Genomic DNA, 19,504 nt, shown 5'->3' on the forward strand with positions numbered 1-19,504 from the left:
ACTGTGACGTGGGGCCAGTCTCTGGGCGCCAACAAGAGGTGTGTGAAGACCTCGCTCACGTCGAATCCACGTCGACGCTTGACTGATTGGGCCAGCCAGTCAATCTCTGGCTAATATCGCGCAAGCCAAGGGATGCCCAGGATGCAGTCAAACGCGTAGTTCATCTCGATCACCAAGAAGTCGTCCTTGCTACGGAAGCCGTCGAACGTGTACGACAAAGACACGTCACGCCGCGCAACGCGGCGAGCCTTACCATCTGCGAGTTTGACTTGGATCTCGCCCGGACCATTCCGGACGCGGACGTTCTTGGGTAGTACCGACAAACACGATGCGCGAAAGAAGTTGTTGGTCGCTCCTGAGTCAAGGAGCGCGCGCAGTGGTCGCCGGGCACCGGTGACGTGGAGGCTGACAATGATCAGTCTCGAGTCGCCCGGCGTAGTGGTGGCATTGGTGTGTGCTTGGAGCACGGGAGGGCTCGAAGGTTGGGCTGCCACCGGAGGGCCCGGTCCTTCGTTAAAGCCAGTAGGGCGCCCCGCACCTACTGGTCCTGGTCGTTTTTTGAATGGGCGACCGAGGAGTGTTCCGCGTCGACGTGAGAGACGACGGGAGCTGGCGCGCGGCACTCCGCCGCGCGATGACCCTTCTTCCCACAGCGGAAGCAAATGAGGGGGCGATTGCTTCGCCCAGCGCTGCCGCGGTAGGACCCGCGACGTCGATTGCTCGACGCGTTGATGGCGTCGATCTCCATGGGCTCGGAGTAGACTCTCGGGCTTCCGCAGGTATGGCTGCGGCGTACGATGCAGCGACCATGTAATCCTCGCGAATCGCGAGTGCAAACGATTCCTCGAGAGAGGAGGGCTCAGCTCTGGTGAGGCAGTAGCGGGTCATACCCTCGCGCATGCCGAACACAAATACGTGGACTTGCGAGGCCATGTTGATTGGCTTGGTCACGATGCATGACGCCAGGTGTCGCGTCTTCTGGACGTAATCACGCATGGACATCTGCCCTTGCCGCAGAGCGAAGAACTCTGCGCGAACGCGAGACTCATCTTGCGGGGGCTCGAACGCGAGGCGCAAGTCGCTCTGGAGAGTTTCCAGAGTCGGGAAAGCCTCGGGGTCGACAACCAGCTTCCCGAGGGCCCATTCTTTGGCCTTCCCGGTTAACCGGGAGAGGAGGAAGTTCATCTTGGCCGATGACGCCTCGATGCGTCGCGAGGCGATAGCGATGTCGATCTCGCGGAACCACCGATTTAGCGGAAGCCGGTTTTCACCGGCGCCAGAATACGTAGACGTCTCCATCTTGACGACGTCATTCTGGGATGGACGCGAGGGAGTTGACACCCGCCGATTCGCATCGGCGAGCTCGCGTTCCATGAACTCTTGTGCTGCAAGACGTTGCTGGTCGGGCGTCGCTGAGCTCAGCAGCGATGCGACGACAGCGTCTCCGGACACCGCCACGAGGCGGTGAAGCGCTTCCCACTCCACGCGAGTGAGATGGGGGAATGCAGCATGCTCCAGGGTCGCCCCGGAGATCTGGACTTGGCTCATCGTAGACTTGGTCGTTGGAAGGACTACTAAGTGCTACCAGGTGTAACGGGGTAAGAGATACCGTTACTAGCTTACACTGTAATGCGGAGGAAGCTCGCAATAATAAAACCAAGTCTTAGGTTTGTGTCAAATTCAACTCTGATTTATTTAGGACCAGGGCGGCTACCCCTGGCCTCGTGTGAACCAGTCAAACACATGTCTATATCTGATTGGTCAATAAGTGAGTCTGGCTCCTCACTATCAACCAATCAGATGATGACACTTTGGCACACGCTACCCGTGTGCCACTTTACCTACTTATGTAATAACTAAAGAAATATCTACCTACTTATGTAATTGGAGTTGGGCCCATTACACGGCGATTGCAAACTAAGCAGGAGCCACACGTTGTCACTAGCACAGAGCCCGGGAACTCAGCCATCTCCCGGTTCTCGAGTGCTGTATACACTACGCGACAGATCACATCGGACACCCACTTACAGTGCTCTAGCGCCGTCAATACTGCGAGTTAGGCCATACTATTTAAATATATGCGAGTTGTTGACAGTAGGAAAAGCCTAGTAGCGCTAACGAGCGTAGATTCGGCCGCTGAGGGGGACCTCCGATACAACTTTCCACTTTCAGCTCCACGACAGATCAGATCGGACAGTACAGACTATACAAAAATCAAGTATATTTTAAAGCTGAAAATTTGTGGCTGCAGCGCGTGTACCTGGTGGGTGGCTGCCATGAGCGTGGAGTGCATGGATCATTCTAAACGATGCCGAAGACCAAGAAGCCTCCATTAACCGAGCGAGAGAGGGGAGGATTGACGGCCTCTTTAAAGCTGGAGCCTCTAAGCACATTATCGCGCGCAGCCTCGGCCGCAGCCCCGACACCATCTGCCGTGCACTGGCTCTTAAGCCTCTACCCAAGGCACGCGAGACCGCGAAGCCCCCAAACGAAGCGGAGCGCACCCAGCACTGACGGACCGCGAGGTCAGGCGTCTTGTGCGCACTGCATCGCGTGGCGAGCACTCGGCGGCGCAGTTGAAAGCCGAGTTGGACCTCGACGTGCACGTGAGGACCATCCAGCGCGTCCTCTTGAGGGTCAACTGGCTGGTCTACACGAAAATGGTTAGCACGCTTCCGCTGAAGCCGGAAGACATGGCCGCACGCTTCACGTGGGCAACGGAGAAGCTGTTGCTGAAAGACGCCGGGATTCCACTATCTTCTCTGATGAGAAGAAATGTAACCTCGATGGGCCCGACGGCTTTCAGCAATATTGGAGGGACTTACGCCGACCTCCCCGAAGGACCAAGATAACGCAAGCAGGGGGAGGATCGGTAATGGTTTGGGCTGCATTTAGTGGGCGGGGAAAGTCCCAGCTGGTGGTTTTGAATGGGAAGCAAAACTCGGACGGCTATGTGTACACGTTGTTCGAGTTTTTGCTTCCCTATGCACATGCCAACTACGGTCTAGACTATATCTTCCAACAAGATAATGCCAGCATCTACACCTCAGCCCGCACTAAGGACTTTATTGCGGACCAGGAAGTCAAGATGCTCGACTGGCCGTCTAAGTCACCCGACTTAAATCCTATTGAAAACCTATGGTCAATAATGAGCCGGCGCGTTTACAGGAGCGGTAAGCAATTCGACAAGGTGTGCGATCTGAAAGAAGCCCTATTCAAAGCTTGGAATTCCATCCCTCTCGCTTCGCTGCATTCACTGGTAGAGTCAATGCCGCGTCGCTGCTTAGCGGTTGTTGCCGAGAAAGGAGATAGAACGACTACTAAGGGAAAAATATACTTGATTTTTGTATAATCTGTACTGTCCGATCTGATCTGTCGTGGAGCTGAAAGTGGAAAGTTGTATTGGAGGTCCCCCTCAGCGGCCGAATATGCGCTCGTTAGCGCTACTAGGCTTTTCCTACTGTCAACAACTCGCACATATTTAAATAGTATGGCCTAACTCGCAGTATTGACGGCGCTAGAGGGGTGTCCGATGTGATCTGTCGCGCAGTGTAGTGGTTTATAATAAACCCTACCCATTTGAAATTACCAAAATAAAGCCCTACACCTATATGAAGAACCTTTGTGTTCGTGCAACACAATAGCTTCAAGTGACCCTTCATCATCGATCGCGCAACATAGCTCTTTCCTAAACCTTCGCGCAACACCTCTCTTCAACAATCTTTTTTGCCAATCTACGCTCAACCCCATGGGTTGAACCCATTCATTCCCCAATATCCTGAGTCTCAACCATATCCATTTTCTGCTAATGATCGTTCCTGTGATCGATATCTCTCCTTTTGTGAATGAATTTGTAAGCCCCAAAGCTCGTGACGAAGTGGTGAGCCAAGTCGCAGACGCTTGTCGCTCCATCGGCTTCCTGATTATCATCAACCACGGCATCGCTTCGGATACAATCGCTCAGGCTTTCGAAGCCGCGAGAGACTATTTCGACCAACCGTCGAATGTCAAGAAGAAAGTAGCCATGAGTCCCGAGTATCCTTATGGCTACGAGAGTGCCGAGATTCTGTCCAACTCAATCGAGAAAGATGATGGCAAAACTTTACCGGACTTGAAGGAAACGTTCCAAGTCTGTGTGGGTCCTGACGGACGAGAACCCACTATCCCAGCACAGTGGCCAGAAGGACCCAAGGGGTTTCAAGACTCCATGACGACGTATTACCGCAGTGTAGAGAAACTTGCAGCGGTTATGATGCAGATCTTTGCGTGTGCGTTGCAGCTTCCCAGTGACTTTTTCGACAAGAAGATCGACAACCACATGTCATCGCTTAGGATCCTGTAAGTCTGAGCCGCGTGTTGGTATGATACCAATGCTATCTAACATCTAACTGTCGTTAGAAACTACCCTCATCAAGAAGAGGAACCCGGGACGACGCAGATCCGAGCGTCGGCGCATACGGATTACGGTAGTTTGACGATCTTGGCGGTGGATGACGCTCCTGGTGGCCTGCAAGTGAGAGATCTACAGGGCGAGTGGCACGACGTCAAGGCTCCTGCCAACTCGTACATAGTCAATCTTGGAGACCTGATGCAACACTGGACCAACGATCAATGGCGCTCGACCATGCATCGCGTCATCAACCCACCATCGGGGTGTAAGAACAACCGACGCCAGTCGATCGCATTCTTCCACAATATAAACGCGGATACAGTTGTGGAATGTATTGAAACCTGCCAGTCTCCGGAGGACCCGGCCAAATACCCACCAGTACTTGCAGGGGAATACCTCATGGCAAAGCATAACGCAGCTATGGGCAGCTAAGGTGGAGATGGCTACATGTTTTTTTTCAACTTAGTATTTTGAAGTAGTACCTTCAATAAAATAAATAAACATTCGCAACACAAATATTGGGTTAAATGTATTGTTGTTCCAATAGCAACTGTGGTCTACTAGCTCGTGTGTCTACATGTTTCGGAGTGCCTCTTCCTCCTCGTGCTCCATACGCATGGCGTCCTTAATGGCACGACTCTCGGCTTCAACCCACCCCTTTTCAATGTCGTCGTAGTCAGCGGGGTCGGCAAATTCAATGCCGCGCATCTGGGAGAATTTCTCAAGAAAGCGGTGGCTCTCCACCTGGTCGTACTTCTCAATGAGCAAGTTGAAGGCGTCCGCCTCCGGGATCCCTTGCTCGATCAGCGTCAGCTGTTCGTCGGCGAACTCGTAGGCCGTCTGGTTGTCCACTATGCCGTCGCGCTGTTTCATGTAGAGCTCAGCCAGTCGGTCCTGTGGGAACGTGATGACTGGCAGCTTGTCGCGGTCCTGGCGCGGCACTGGCGGCGGTGGGAAGCGGTCCACCATAGGAACCCACGAAGGACGACGCATGCCGCCATTGCGGGACAGGCCCTTGACCAGGCGGACCATGTCCATCGTACGCTTCCGAGCTCGTCCCATGCTGACAGTCTAATTAGCTTGTGAAAGGCTCTCAGAGCCGCTCTTTATTATGGTCTTTGATTGGTTGAAATGTTTTATTTTAACTTTTTCAACCAATGATTAAATGCTTTTGGAATGAATTTGCAGTACTTGAGTACGCGAGATGGCGGCGACGCGGAGGCTGCGCTTGGAGCAGCTTCAGCGGCTTTGTGACGACGGCAAGCGCGCGGAACTGCACTCTGCTATCGCGACGTACTCGACGAAGGAACTGCGAACGTTATGTGGCGGTTTTGGCGTCCCTGCGCAGAGTAAGGAGTACGCTGCGTACCAGTCAAAGGCAGGGTATTCTGAGCTGCTGATCAAGCTACTAGAGGCGAGGGCTGCACGTACAGGGCTCACGGAATTTGTGCCAATTAACGCAACACCATCGGGACGCACTCGAAAGACTAAAAACTGTACGCTTCGACTAATTAATGTGATCTTCTCGACTGAAATGGGGCCTTTTCTGGCGGACCTAATGGATGACGTATCGAGGAGGAAGAGGACGGTGGACGGCGCCAATCCGTTGTGGGAAAAAGTCAGGACAGAGTTCTTGAGCTCTAAAGCTGAATATGCCAGGATACGTTATCCTGACGATCCAGTATTTGCCGACTTTAACCTGGGGTTGCCAGTTGCGCATTCAGGCGAGAAGCTGCATAAGATGTGGGCTAAGCTGGGTCTAGCGTATACAAGTGTATACACACAGTTTAGTCTGGAAAGAATGTCTCCCAAGGACTGGTCTGTGTGTGCGGGACGAACCGATGTATACTACTTAAGACGCTGGCTGAATGACAAGCCTGAGTTGCTCTCAACTGTCTGTAAACCCCCAAGAGAGACGGACGTTGTGCTTGCATCATCAAGTGTATCTTACTATGGGCAAAGTCTTTCGCAGTTTGTGCAACCGAGTGCACAGTCGAGTATGGAGCCAGCGATGGAGGGCGATGAAGGTGAAAGGGTGATGAAGTCTATCAAGCTGGCGTATGACGTACTGGCGGTGATGCCTGCGGCTGACCGCGGCTCGGAGATTGAACAAACCGTTCGACGCAGATTGAATCGGTGTGCGAAGCGGTTAAAAACGCTCGAAGATGAACACGATAAACGATGAACGTGGCCTTTTACTTATTTATTCACTTAGTTTTTGTCTCATGAAATATGAAAGACCAACATGACCGCATCGAAGTTTGAATGATCTAAACTTTGAGATAAATTTCATAACACACACAAAAATGTACCTAACTGTAAATAAGGTAGAGACAGGTCTTCTCCTTACTGATGACATTCGCACCGCTGTATCTCCGTCTGTATCCGGTTGCAGTGCATTTGTAAGGCTGCTCAAGTGCTTGAAAACCCGTAGAACTATTTAATCACGCTCACAATGCGATGAATAATGTCGTTAGGGCGGCTTCGGCTTGTGTCAATGGTATCACGCCACCGACGTGCGTCTGAATGTCATACTACATGTACACTACAAATTTATCATACTAAGGCTTTCTCCACTCGCACAGCTCGAGAATCGTGAGCTCTACCACGACATGTCGCTCAAGTACTTGATGACAGCCGTTCCACAGCTGCTCGCAGCTTTGTTGCTGCTCTACTACGCCTGCACTTTTTCAAGAGCCTCAAGTGCCTTCATACACCGCATGCTTGTAAACTCCTGTCTGCATCAAGGCGTAGCGAGTCTCATGATGGCTTCACTCCTGTTCTCGGCCTTCCACGTGTCGCTCAGCGTGTGCTGCTCATTTCCAGCTTTCTGGTACGCATGCAACTTACTTCAAGCCATCGGACTCTAATTGTCGTGTGAATGTTCCTAGTCCCGTAGATCCAACAGCCTCGCAGCTCAGTCGAATCGTGGCCTGTCCGGAGTCCGTAGCGCACCTCACACACTACAATCTGTACCCAAGATTAATCCACTGCTGCGCTACGTTCACTATGTCGCTCGCCTTATGCAGCATCGAGCCTGCACACATCGCGAAGGACCTCAACTCAAGAGTACGTCGTGCCAAGTTCAGCACCTTCTCCCGACGTGAAACTGAGCACGAAGCTTCTGCTTTTGTTGTCCTCTAAACGTCGCTCACAAAACCTGCTCTACCAGCAGAGAAGAAACTAATTAAGCCACCCAAAAGTTGCTTATTTGATAGTTTTTATCACTGTATCAATGCACCAGTTGAGCCCAGGGATCCTCGAGAAATGACGGCTGGAAGAACACTCTTCCGGGCCCGTTATTCGTGGCATACTGTACTTGTCGAGGACGCAATTCTTCTCTCTGTCGGTCTACATACTTCTCTTTAGTAGCATCACCAGATGCTGCTCCATTTGCTGTCTCCAACCCCTTCCACGGGTCCTCCAAGAACGAAGGCAGGAAGAACCTTGACGCGTCACGCACGTCGTCACTCGGCCCTCTCTTGCGCTTAGAATGCGAATAGTTTCTGTTGTAGCCGCGGTTCTGTCTGTAATTCTGCTGCTGGAAGCCTCCACGCCCCCTTCCTCGTCCTCGCCCTCCTCGTCCGCCGCGACGACCACCTTGCTGGTGCTGGTTCGGCGCTGGCGGCTGTATCTGCTGCTGGAACTTGGGCTGGCGCTTTTCCATCTGACGCATCATGGCCTGAAGTTGCGGCGGCATCGGGGGTGGAGGGCCTGGCGGCGTAGACCCGGGAGGTGGCGGTGGCTGCATGTCAATTGATTTTTATCTGAAACGTATTAATAGCCATTTTATTTTTATTAAAATAAGCACCTACAAAATGTAGCACTATAGCAACTTTATGTTTACCACACCATTCACCAGTCATTCCTGGCCTGCCGTATCGAAGTGATCTCGGAGACGTCGACCGCCAAGTGAGTAGCTCCCCGCACTGGAGGCAGTTCATTCCGCCACTCGCTCCAGAGCATAAGCCTTCCCTCTTGCACTTCCGATCTCGCAGGCGACAGTCTTGTTGAAGCTTGTGCGTGCCTGTTCCTTTGTGGCTTAGTGACGACATCGCCAACATGAGCCACTACGGCCCGCCGCCCAATGGCTTCCCACGCGGCCCACCTCAAGGTTTCCCACGCGGAGCCCCGCCGCCGTTCGCCGCGCGAGGACCGCCGCCCTCCTTCGCGTTCCGAGGACCTCCACCAGCTTTCCAGGGCCCGCGCGGGCCTCCTGCCGGGATGGCCCGCCCACCGCTGGGCCTGAATATCCCTCCGATGATGGCTACATCTAGATTCCAAGCCCCGCCATCACCAGCTAGCACCGGACCAGTGCTACCTCCAGGATGGAATGAATACAGGACACCACAGGGAGCGACGTACTACTATAATTCTAGTACAGGGGTAAGTACGTACGACTTCCCGACCCAGGAGCAAAAGACCCAAAAATGGGTGGAATACAAGGACGAAGCCTCCGGAGCCTTCTACTATTTCAATAAAATCACGAAGGAGACGGTGTGGGACCAACCCGAGGAGTTTAGGATGCAAAAAGCTCGAGAACAAGTAGCCAAGATGACGAGCGAAGCGCTCCAAGCAGCCACTCCAGTCCGGAATCCATTCCCGATGCCGGTTCCCGTTCCCAGTAGCGCTGCCTCGACCGAGAAGGAAGACGAAGACGACGAAGAAGAGATCAAACGACAGGAGGCACAGACACAAGCTCGTAAGAAGCGCAAAGAGATCCAGGAGCGCGAACAAGCAGCCGAGTTCGCCGACATGCCGCGAGCTGAGAGAATGGCTACATTTAAACAGTTTCTGGAGGAGAAGCAGATCACGCCCACTTTAAAGTGGGGCGACGCTCAGCGCGCGATCAGCAAAGACACGTCCATGTCCAACGATCCTCGATGGAAGTTTGCATTGAGCACTGTGGGCGAGAAGAAGCAAGCGTACGCGGAGTACTGCACACAGGCCAAGAACCGCGCGACTATCGAGAAGCGTCGACTCGTGAAGAAAGCGCGCGAGGAGTTTATTGAGCTTCTAAGTCTCTTCGAGTCCAGTTTGGCGCCTCCTTCCCGACGTCGCCAAATGTCGTGGGACGAAGTGAACCAGAGTTCTAATTTCTACGCCATGCGGAAAGATGCGCGCTGGGTAGCCATCGACGAGACTCGAGAGAAGCAACAGCTGTTTGTCACTTTTATGCAAGATTTAGAACGCAACCAGAAAGCGCGATTGGCTAAACAACGCGATGCATTACGAATAGGGTTCATGACGCTCTTACGTCAGCGTGCAGACTCGAACCAGTTAGAGTTGGGGGGACACTCGAACAAGCGTCTGGATAGCGACTCGAAGCGCCGTGTGTTGGATCTATTGGAGCAAGTGGAACTACCGGGCGGAGAAGGGAAAGTGGGCGAAGACGCGCTGCGGATAGTCGACCGCCATGATGTGTACGACTGGGCTGAGGATTTCTTACGAGAACGTCGAGAACTGGAACATGCGAAGAGGAAACGGGAGCGAGCTGAACGTGCTGCACGAATCGAGAAACAAGGACGCGAGTTGAACGAGAAGCTTCAGGAACTGGCAAATAGTCAGCAACTGACGGTGGGGAGTACGTGGGACGAGTTCTCGACGCAGTTTTTACAAGCTGCTAGTGAGCAAAGAGCCAAGGAAGAGAAGGAGGAAGAGAACGACGAACAAGATGACGACGATATCAACTGGAGAGGACAGAGACGCATTTTTGACAAATTTGTGCGTCGCCTGCGTCGCTCTCTGGAGCCTGCAGCGTCTGCGATTCGTACGCACTTGGATCGTAGTGGCGAGCCGCCGTTACGAGTGACGGAAGCCACGACGTTCGCCGTCTTTATCGACGCGCTTGAGAACGGTGTGGCTCTAGCGATAGACAGTAACGCGCCTGAAGAAGGCGAAGAAGGAGAAGAGTCTGGTGACGTCAAGATGAGCAACGGAGACGAAGAGACTGAAGAGGTTAAACTTAAAAGTGAAGAGGTTAATGCCGAGCTGGAAGCAGCTGTGAAGAAGCAACGAGAAAGCGAGGACAAGAGCTCGGTGGAGTTCCCGGAATACGTTCGTCAAGTGTACGACATGTGGGTGGCTATGGCTACAGAAGAGAGTCGAAGAGAGCAGGAAAAGAAGGCCCAAACGACGTAAGAGAAGGCGTAAAGACAGTCACGACCCCGAAGATGAAGACGAAGACCGACCACGTCGACGTCGTCGCTCGTCGGCTGATGAGCTGGAGGGCGAGAAAAGTCACAAGAAACGGCGAGGCCATCGATCTAGAAAGCGACGTCGTAGTCACGGCTCTGCGTCGGCTTCGCGTTCCAGATCTCGTTCTAGATCTGAAACTAGAAGGGAATCTAGACGAAGTCGATGTTCCAGATCTCGCGACCGTGATGCGCTGCCTCCTAGTTTAGCTGCTGTCGGCGCTAAGGCTGCGGCGGATACAGCGACGACTGAGCCGTTCTCGCCACTTCGAACGCCGTCCAAACCGCTGTCACAAGCGCAAGAAGCTGCGAGGGCCGAGGAAATTATTCGTCAGGCGAGGTTGAAGATGCAAGCGAAGGGAAAGAGCAGCTCTGATGAGGAGTTGGAGGAAGGGGAGGAGCTGGAAGAGGGCGAAGAAGAGGAATAGACACAAGTAGCATCGACAGGTATTGTAAGGCCATACATGGGTACGTCAATTATCATTGCAACAATACTACGAAGTACGAAGTAAAACTGAAAAAGGATCTTTTTCAGTTGCTTTCTTGCATTTGCAAGCAAAATGCAACTTGATATTAGCTTAGTGAAACGTGCTCCAGTTGCATCGCATGTACTTCGAAGTAGGTAAAGTTGCGTGGATTCTTGCTCTCACACCGAAGTGCAGCTTCATGAAACATACAGTAACTTCGGTTTTTCCACTTCAGAAAAAAATCTTCAGTTTGTTTGCCTTTTGGTGCAAACATTTGTGTTGGTGCCACCTTCCGAAGACATGCACAGTGCAACTCCCCGCTGTCACCACTGGAACGTGAGCTTTTTGCTTGCTCCAGCGCTACGCTGGACTCGACACGACCGCCATGTCACTGTCTCTCTATCGACGTATCCTGCGTGTAGCAAGAACATGTAAGCCGACGCAAGCCTGATGGCTGGATCATGCCATGTAGCTTCCAAATATGATCGACAACTGCCTTGAGATTTCATTCCCATTCTCACAAACGCCCTGCCGACCATGTTGCAGGGGAAGGCGGCTTCGAGGAGCAAATTTGGATCCGCGAGGAGGCCAGGTACGAACTGTTATGGTGACGCGCAAAGCCGCGGTGCAGTTGTTCTTCCAACTTTGCCATGCGCAAGTGTTGCGTTGATACCGAGAACGTTCTCGCAGTGGCAAAAAGTGGAAAATGTATCTGAACTCTGGCCTGCAACTTTGTGTAGGAGACGCTTTGAGGAGAACCGCACGTTGAAAGACCCCGTTGCAATCGAAGACGCAGTGCGCCAAGGCCACAACCAAGTGGATGTGGCGCTGCACTACAAAATCTGCTACCCGCGCCCCGAGTACGTGGATCCAGGCACTATGGGAGGCGAGAGCAATTTCCATCGCCAATCATCACGAGCCAACACGAGAATGGGACGCTTACACAAGAGCAGACTACAGAGTCGCTTTCGTTCAAGTAAAAAGGTAACTTGAGACCCATCCGACACGTGCAAGTAACTTCGAAAAAAACAAATATGAGAAAAAAAGTTTCTTTAGCAACTGGCAACATTAGTCGGATATCATACTTTTACTACGTTATAAACCAACATCGAAGCATGGGGGAATGCTACATGTGCGTTCGCTATAAATTATCTTACTATGCTACTGAACGGAGTCGAGACGCTACGCACACTTGCCACCAATTGCAGGTGAACAGACGGAAAATGGGAAGTGGTGGTCGCCGGATAAAATAAACCGCCACGTGGGGCTCTGCTTCTTTTGGCTTGTGACTTCTCACAGCGCCACCAAAAGCACCGAGTAGATGGAGCATCGGTGCATGGCCAGGAACTGTGGCACGGTGACGTTAAACCCGAGCGCTTGCATGCGCCCCACGAGTTGCACGCCATCCTCCTCCGTGCCGTTGAGGTCGTAGAAAAAATCGCTCGTGAGGTCCACGTCGTTGCGCTGCAACTCGTTCTGCCACAGCTGCAGTAGGATTTGAGCGTACATTGGCACGCTGGAGTGGCGCGGCGGCTTGGACAGCGACTTCCGGCGCTGCTGAGCCTGCTCCTCCTCATCTTGGGCGATAATAAGTGCCTGCACATCGGCCAGCGATGCCAAGCTGCGCGTGGAGCTAGATTTGCGCAGCCCACCGGCCTTGGGTAGGATTGACGAGTGCAACGGGTTCTCCATCATTGACGTGACGTGAGGTGGGGCCTTGGATCGGATCAAGGTCGGGCACGAGACGTGGCCAACTCGAGGCGGATTCTGAAATGAAAGCCACCAAAGTGCAACGACGACATGTTTGCGGAAGTGAGCATCACGACTGCTGCGACAAACGGCACGGTTGGATTTTACGTTAATTTGCGAGAGTTTTGCGTAAAATGTTATCGAATAGCCAATCACATCACTTCGGTTTTGCGAATCGCAGTGTGTCAGACGGTCGCGGCAGACAGAAAGCATCTCCGGTTTGAACAGACGGGCGGATTTTCGTATGGTGGTTGTGGCAACACAAGGCCGGGACGTGGCAGTTAGAACAATACCTGGGTTTTGTATGTAAAATGATGCGAGGGAGCAAAGAAAAGGGCGCTCTACCATCACTCTGCGAAGGAATCCAATTGCCCAAAATAGTCGTTGACATGAATCGACTTGTTCCAGTTTGACGGCAAATTTTCTCCAGGTGAGTTTCTATTCGAAGAAGATGGCCGGTGAAATTGGTCCATTGGAGTAAGCTATATCCGGAGTGACTCACCGACAGGCGTCTGTTTTTACTTGGTCTCACTACAAGTGTTTTAACAGTCTCATATCCCTATTTAGTATGGATACCGGTGCTACATGAAGTGAGACCAGTCGGTGTGAATTCTGCATCATCGCATCGTCGCCGTCATGCCGTCAGGCTAAGTGCACTGTGTTGCTTCGCTATGCCGTGACTGACAGGTGTCATTGCTACCCGATAGCGAAATACAAGAAAACGCGCGGGAATCCGCTCGATTGCGGACGTTTCGCAATGCTCTCGATTCAGTCAGACCTGACGTGCTCTAACTTAGAGCATGTCTCCATCATAAAGGCTATTGCGCCTCTAACAAGCTTTTGACTTAATGACTCGCATGCAAACGAGCTAGGTACTGTACATGAAGTGCAAATCTCCGTGGGGGCTAAAAGGACCAAAACTTGTTAATAATTAGAACCAGTACATGTATGTGATCCCACAATGAAGCGCATTGCTCAGTGCAACACCAAAAACTTCAACCTGAGCTATCGGCCGCCGACCGGTCCAGACTGGACTCCAGTTGGCAACTGACGGCAATGGGAAGCTCGCCGTTGAGAGCTGTTGCTTGCTGCACGTCTTACCAACTTACCACACTCACGCACACTGCCTTTCGCCAACGACAGTGAGCGCTCCAACCGGACGACGACGTTAGTCGCGTTGAGAGCTCGCCAGCTGCAGTCGCTGGGACACAGATAGCGGTCGGCTGTCGATGTCGGGTGCAGGTGAAGGCGTGTCTGTAAGCGATACCATAATCGCTGCTGAGACCGTTGTCACTTGATTGGCGAAGTTCGTTGGTGTTTCTCTGCCAGATATTCTCAACGACAAAAAAACTGAAGCCTTCAGGATCTGAAGGCTTCTCAAGCTCAGATGATCCATCGAGCCGATCAAGACGGAACCTTTTTGCTGCTTCGTGCGTCCCGAGTCGGGACTCGACGTGTCCTCGTTGAAGCGACTATCATAGCGTGCCTGACAGGTGTGGAAGATACTTTTTAGATCGTATTGTTGCATTACCACAACGCCGCCATGTTCTCTGTACATCCTACGTGTACCCTACTGGTAGCCTTGCTCTACTGTGGGGGTGGCAGCAAGTCTCTTGTTTGAACTCGTCGTACTGATTCGCCTGTGATAGGGTTGATCCCTTCGCGTGAGTTGTGGTACTGCAGATTCTGCGCTCGCAACATGGCACGTTGCTTGATCGCAGCATCCGCAGCTTGCAATCGCTGTCCATCCTTCCCATCGTTGTATTTCAGAGTAATCAAATTGAATGGCTCGCCACCTTTGTTGCGTCGAGCTTTGGAGCCCGACGCGCGTAAAGCCTCCCCACGACGTTTATCCTCGGCGGCGGCGGCATCCATTGCGTCCCAGCGTCGCACATCTCGGTTTACAGCCTCACGACGACGTCGATCTTGTTGCATCCGGGCACGCGCACGTGTTCCCTCTCTTGCAGCTCGTTCCTCACCTGCAGTGTCCGAGTGGAAACGGTCGGCGTCGCTCATGAACCCCTGACTCTGAGGTGTGTACACCAACATGGCACTACCGGCAGCAGACGTGTCCACACGTACGAAACCTTCTCTACGCGCACGAAGTCGCTCCTTTTCCCATTGTTCCTTGTCACAAACTGCTTCACGTTGCTCTCGTGATCGTGCGGGAATGTTATTGAACTCGCGCACAGCAGTAGACTCCGATTCCTTGTTACGCGCTGGCATTTTTTGGTTTCTATCCGAAGAAGAAGATCAAGAATGCACAATGGGATGCATCGTAGTGTAGCCATTTTTAGCAGAAGGTATTAAAAAAATACTACTTTATTTTTGTACGGAATAGCTTTCTATTGCATCAAATTGATGCCATCAATACGTATTATTTATTAAAAGCAAATTTTTAATGCTTGTTTTTACTTACATTCTGTAAGGATAAAACCAAATTCGGCTTCCTTATTTATTGCAATAATTATTTAGAAATAAAATAGCCGAATCTGAAGCATTTATTATTTTCCAACCTCTGATTTATAGATTTAGAAATTGGTTGTGTTGAAGCTGTACCCATCTCTAGAAGAACGTGAAAATACACGTCTCGCACTTGTCTACAAGCGGCACGACGCTGTCTTGCCAAGTCACTTGGCCGGTCTTTTGAGCCGATGCCTGTTCATCTGAAGCCCCAGTACCGACAGAAGGGAACGAGTGAGGAGAGACGTCCACTCCATTGACATGAGTTAGAAACACTTCGTCTCGACGCATACCAGCTTCAAAGCAGGGCGACCCAGGTAGCGCTTGCACTACGATCCATTCGTCTTGTTGACGCAGAGGCTTGAGTCCCATTGCGCCGTTCACCTTCGTCACACTGATCGTCTATTCGCAATCAAAGCTGAACCAAAGTCGCACAACCTGAACGAATCCTTGTTGCACCTCGTCGGAGCTCAAATGATACACCCCGTCGTACAGAATCCGAGGACCTTGTTGCGAGATGGCACTGGGACAAGCAGCAGCGAGTGGCAACGTGCATGTTTGAATACTGATAATAGTCACAGGGCGCCCTGCACGTCTGAAATTGTTGATATACCCCCGTGCTCGGTTGGTCGTAACCAGAACATCTTCATACTCTGCAGGTGAACTTTTCATCAGCAGTAATGGCGTTTTCTTCTCTCTAACCATGACAGGCACCCAAGTGCCAATATGAATATATGGCTCCTGGTATCCTTCGACATTGGCTTCGTGGAAGCTTCCGTAAGCTGCATTTCCCAATGGAGAAATGGGCAGTTTATGGTGCATTGCACTCACTCGACGGACCTCCAGGGGTTGGAATGGAGTCGAAGTGCCTTGACAAACGTCACGGATCTCATGATCCGTCTGGATACGGAGCTCGCTGCGTTGACGGAATGGGCTACCGAAGATATCGAGTACCCAGCGCGTGTCAAGTTGGACGAGTCTTTTCACTTTGTCTTCACATTCTTCAGCCGGAATACCGTTCGGAAACGTGTAGAGAGCGATATCGTCAGCTGACCCCACCGCGAACAACTCTTCCTCACTATTAAGTGCGTGAGCTAGCCCCATCTTGACGTCACTCCATCGCTCTAATCCGCCGGCTCGAACTCGAAAGATCCGTCATTCTTACACACCAGCACACGCATTAGCCTGTAGCAGGTGGCACGTAAAAAAAGTTTCAACAAAAGTGCGTGCAACTTTTTTCCGAAAGTAGTGTGCGTAGAACGACGACAGCTTGCAGTGCGGTAGGGCGATCTGCGGTCTCAAGACTCAAGCATCTCTCAGCCAGCTCCCGAACTCCTGTCGGGCATCCTAGCGTGAATACAGGATGCAGTTTACCCGATGCCACGAGATCTAGAATCTCCACATCGCTTAGATTTTGTCTGCCACTTCCAGTATTCTCGTAGGGCGCGGAATGCGTATCAATCTCTGATAAAATGACTCCAAACGCATAAATATCCGCTGCAGGACTGTAGTCTGCAGTGCCCGTGATAACTTCTGGCGACAGCCATCGCTCGTCTCGATGTGAAATATCGATGGTGGACGTACTGGGATATCCTTTTATAGCAATTATAAAATTATCCAGTAGAGCACGACAATCTGGTGAAGAAGACAATAAAACGCTGTGTGACGTGAGATTCCGATGTACCAACGTGGGCTTGAACGCGTGAGCATAAGCCAACGCTTCAGCCACATCGAAAGCGACTTGCAACTTCCAGGCACTTTGAGAGCGCCATCCTTTAAACTCGGTCGTTGTCTCAGCTTTATCCAGATATACACGCAGATTGCCGCCTTCCATGTACTCAAATAACGCCTCCAGACCGTACATTCGACTCCAAATAACGCCCACAAGCGCTACGATTCGTGGATGATCGAGAGAAGCGGCAAGATGGATCTCCTCAGCAAAGTGTTGCATCTCTGACGTTTCACCGAGATCTTTTTGCTGCAATCTTTTACAGACGAGAAATCTGGAGCCACGGAAGCGTGTTAAGAAGGCCTCGCGGCTAGGGTCTCGAGAACGACGCTCGTTGTCGAATTTACGAATGTATTCGAGCTCCTCTACGTTGAGGAGCAACATTTCAAGCTCGTGTTCGTAAGGGAACACATGTCGAGGTGCAGGGTCTCTCGGAGTCGAGTTGGTAGAATGGCGTTCTACTCTTTGATGATATTTGTATGGAGGTGTCTCTTCTGTGGAACTTATCAACTCTTGACGCAGATTGACGATCTCAGATCCTGGTTTTAAACTTATCGCTCGGTGACGAAGATATCGGAACACGAAGATGATACCGAGGATAAAAAGTAGCACGAAGGATGTAGCCATGACCCCGGCGATGAGTGCCTTGTTCGATGACTGTTCTTCTATGGATTCGGGTGATAGCACACATACGTCTAGTGTGTGGCTGCTGGTTTGTAGCGTCTGTGTCGTGTTGCAGATGACGTCGCCAAACGAGTCGACGTCGAATTCGTCGAGTGCTTGGAGAAAATTGAATTGTGCGGCTGTAAGCTTGATATTTGTGAAGTTATTTCCACGTAGATCGAGGCGTCGAAGAGCTCTGAGAGCGAAAATTGCCGGCGGAATGGTCACGAAGTTGTTGTTCGCGATATCACTACGCTGTTTAGTATTGGCACCATGTGAGCTTTTACAATTATTATATCGTAATCAACATGACACTTACAGTGCTACCAAACTTGGCAGTGCACCTTCAAAACTGGCAATGCTGTTTGCAGACAGATTAAGTGTTTTTAGTTTCGGCAGCTTTAGATCCGCAGGAAAAAATCCAAAGAAATTGCTGGATAAATCCCTGTCAACAAAAACGTCAGCAAAGTGATAAAAGAAAGGCTAATAAAACATATATTCAACTTCAAAATGGCGACAGGTAAAATCAAAGTGACAAAACGTAAGTTCAAAGTGACATGACACTGACACTTAATATTTATGGGAGTATTTACGTTTGGAGTTCATTAGATGAAAGAGGCAAAAAGTGGCGGCAACTACTCCCGCCAATTTTGGTGGACGCTGGCTGGCTGTACGGCGTCGATGGAATCAGTGGACACTGTTGCTGCAGTTTGTGGCCGCACTGCCTTTCATTCATTTGGCAATTCTCACTGTGCTTCCTACCCACACAGCAATGCTGTACGACGACGCTACCGTTCGACGGGTTCTCCGTGCAGCTCACGAAGGCCAAGATTGGCGCGATGTCGCGCCATCGTCAAGCTATTCTACGCGTCCCACCGCACCTCACCATCAAGGCGCACCGTGAAAGCTACCTAAAGCTGGCTGCAGACCTCCTCGTACTCGAAGCTATCACCCCAGAACTTTGCTACAAGTGCTCGTTGCACACCATGAAGTTCCATGCGCGTGCGATCCAGATGAAAGATATGCCTGTAGGAGAATAAAGACAATATCAAGAATAAAGACAATATCAAGTTTGGCTTTGCTGGCTCCTATGTTCGATGTCACTTTGAACTTACGTTTTGTCACTTTGATTTTACCTGTCGCCATTTTGAAGTTGAAAAGGTGTAGACTTACAGATTTTCAAGCTCCTTCATTGTGTGTAGATCGTCCGGATAACTCGTCATAAGGCAGTTGGAGATCGTCAAATTCACGAGTCCTGACGGCAACGAGGACTTGAGAATCTGCTCCAATCCTAGATTTGCCAATGTCCTACCAATACACACAATTCGTCAACTAAACTCAAGTCGAATAATCTAATTCAAACATACACTTTTCGCAATTGCGTGTCCGTAGCGAAGAGGTCTTGCGGGAGTTGCATTTTCGCCACTTTCCCCCTTACACTAAAGAGACTCGAGCCTCCAGATAGCACAACTCCAGTCGTGGACTCCATAAAATCCAGTACTTCAATGTGCTGCAGTGCGTCATTGGATTTGGACGGATATTCCGTTGTCAAAATCCCCGCCACCGCCTCCACCTCGTTGCTAAACGGGATAAAAAAAGTATAAACGCTGAAATCGATTGCTCCATTCGCTGCAAAGTCGTCTGGGCCAGTGGCAAAGCACTCATATGCGCAGAAGTCGTCTGCGGTGCAGTTTCCGAGCGTCGAAGCTACAGTCGAGCATTCGCCTTCATCACCAGCAGCATACGCGATGCATGGGCGACCTTGGGGACAGAGCGAGTTGCAGTCTGTTGTTAGCGCCGTTTGGTTCCGCGTACAGGAACCTGCAGACATGGTGGAGAGCTCGTCAAA

At 51.3% G+C, this 19,504-nt stretch overlaps 9 protein-coding genes across 9 annotated transcripts; 5 read left to right on the forward strand and 4 right to left on the reverse strand.

Moving 5' to 3' along the window:
• Nucleotides 1-3,808: 3,808 nt before the first annotated feature.
• Nucleotides 3,809-4,822, forward strand: PITG_09599 (2OG-Fe(II) oxygenase superfamily protein; the record flags this gene model as incomplete). The annotated part of the gene is made up of 2 exons (XM_002903177.1): nucleotides 3,809-4,338; nucleotides 4,399-4,822. 2 exons carry the CDS (start codon nucleotides 3,809-3,811, stop codon nucleotides 4,820-4,822), a joined length of 954 nt encoding a protein of 317 aa, XP_002903223.1.
• Nucleotides 4,823-4,897: 75 nt separating this feature from the next.
• Nucleotides 4,898-5,458, reverse strand: PITG_09600 (uncharacterized protein; the record flags this gene model as incomplete). Its single annotated transcript, XM_002903178.1, has 1 exon — nucleotides 4,898-5,458. The coding sequence occupies one exon, from the start codon at nucleotides 5,450-5,452 to the stop codon at nucleotides 4,964-4,966; it is 489 nt and encodes a 162-aa protein (XP_002903224.1).
• A 136-nt stretch (nucleotides 5,459-5,594) lies between these two features.
• PITG_09601 (uncharacterized protein) lies at nucleotides 5,595-6,575 on the forward strand (the record flags this gene model as incomplete). Its single annotated transcript, XM_002903179.1, has 2 exons — nucleotides 5,595-6,314; nucleotides 6,408-6,575. 2 exons carry the CDS (start codon nucleotides 5,595-5,597, stop codon nucleotides 6,573-6,575), a joined length of 888 nt encoding a protein of 295 aa, XP_002903225.1.
• A 312-nt stretch (nucleotides 6,576-6,887) lies between these two features.
• PITG_09602 (uncharacterized protein) lies at nucleotides 6,888-7,534 on the forward strand (the record flags this gene model as incomplete). Its single annotated transcript, XM_002903180.1, has 3 exons — nucleotides 6,888-6,890; nucleotides 6,976-7,223; nucleotides 7,282-7,534. 3 exons carry the CDS (start codon nucleotides 6,888-6,890, stop codon nucleotides 7,532-7,534), a joined length of 504 nt encoding a protein of 167 aa, XP_002903226.1.
• An 88-nt stretch (nucleotides 7,535-7,622) lies between these two features.
• On the reverse strand, nucleotides 7,623-8,141 carry PITG_09603 (uncharacterized protein; the record flags this gene model as incomplete). Its single annotated transcript, XM_002903181.1, has 3 exons — nucleotides 7,623-7,731; nucleotides 7,807-7,867; nucleotides 7,985-8,141. The coding sequence occupies 3 exons, from the start codon at nucleotides 8,139-8,141 to the stop codon at nucleotides 7,623-7,625; spliced, it is 327 nt and encodes a 108-aa protein (XP_002903227.1).
• Nucleotides 8,142-8,452: 311 nt separating this feature from the next.
• On the forward strand, nucleotides 8,453-11,012 carry PITG_09604 (uncharacterized protein; the record flags this gene model as incomplete). Its single annotated transcript, XM_002903182.1, has 2 exons — nucleotides 8,453-10,527; nucleotides 10,760-11,012. 2 exons carry the CDS (start codon nucleotides 8,453-8,455, stop codon nucleotides 11,010-11,012), a joined length of 2,328 nt encoding a protein of 775 aa, XP_002903228.1.
• A 424-nt stretch (nucleotides 11,013-11,436) lies between these two features.
• Nucleotides 11,437-12,044, forward strand: PITG_09605 (uncharacterized protein; the record flags this gene model as incomplete). Its single annotated transcript, XM_002903183.1, has 3 exons — nucleotides 11,437-11,482; nucleotides 11,598-11,643; nucleotides 11,792-12,044. The coding sequence occupies 3 exons, from the start codon at nucleotides 11,437-11,439 to the stop codon at nucleotides 12,042-12,044; spliced, it is 345 nt and encodes a 114-aa protein (XP_002903229.1).
• A 300-nt stretch (nucleotides 12,045-12,344) lies between these two features.
• Nucleotides 12,345-12,743, reverse strand: PITG_09606 (uncharacterized protein; the record flags this gene model as incomplete). The annotated part of the gene is made up of 2 exons (XM_002903184.1): nucleotides 12,345-12,672; nucleotides 12,724-12,743. 2 exons carry the CDS (start codon nucleotides 12,741-12,743, stop codon nucleotides 12,345-12,347), a joined length of 348 nt encoding a protein of 115 aa, XP_002903230.1.
• Nucleotides 12,744-16,476: 3,733 nt separating this feature from the next.
• PITG_22892 (protein kinase) lies at nucleotides 16,477-19,486 on the reverse strand (the record flags this gene model as incomplete). The annotated part of the gene is made up of 5 exons (XM_002903185.1): nucleotides 16,477-17,851; nucleotides 18,109-18,224; nucleotides 18,585-18,681; nucleotides 18,829-18,963; nucleotides 19,023-19,486. The coding sequence occupies 5 exons, from the start codon at nucleotides 19,484-19,486 to the stop codon at nucleotides 16,477-16,479; spliced, it is 2,187 nt and encodes a 728-aa protein (XP_002903231.1).
• Between the last annotated feature and the right edge of the window lie 18 nt (nucleotides 19,487-19,504).

The sequence above is a fragment of the Phytophthora infestans genome, genomic scaffold (genome assembly GCF_000142945.1).
Source record: "Phytophthora infestans T30-4 supercont1.15 genomic scaffold, whole genome shotgun sequence".
NCBI classification, from domain to species: Eukaryota; Oomycota; class Peronosporomycetes; order Peronosporales; family Peronosporaceae; genus Phytophthora; species Phytophthora infestans.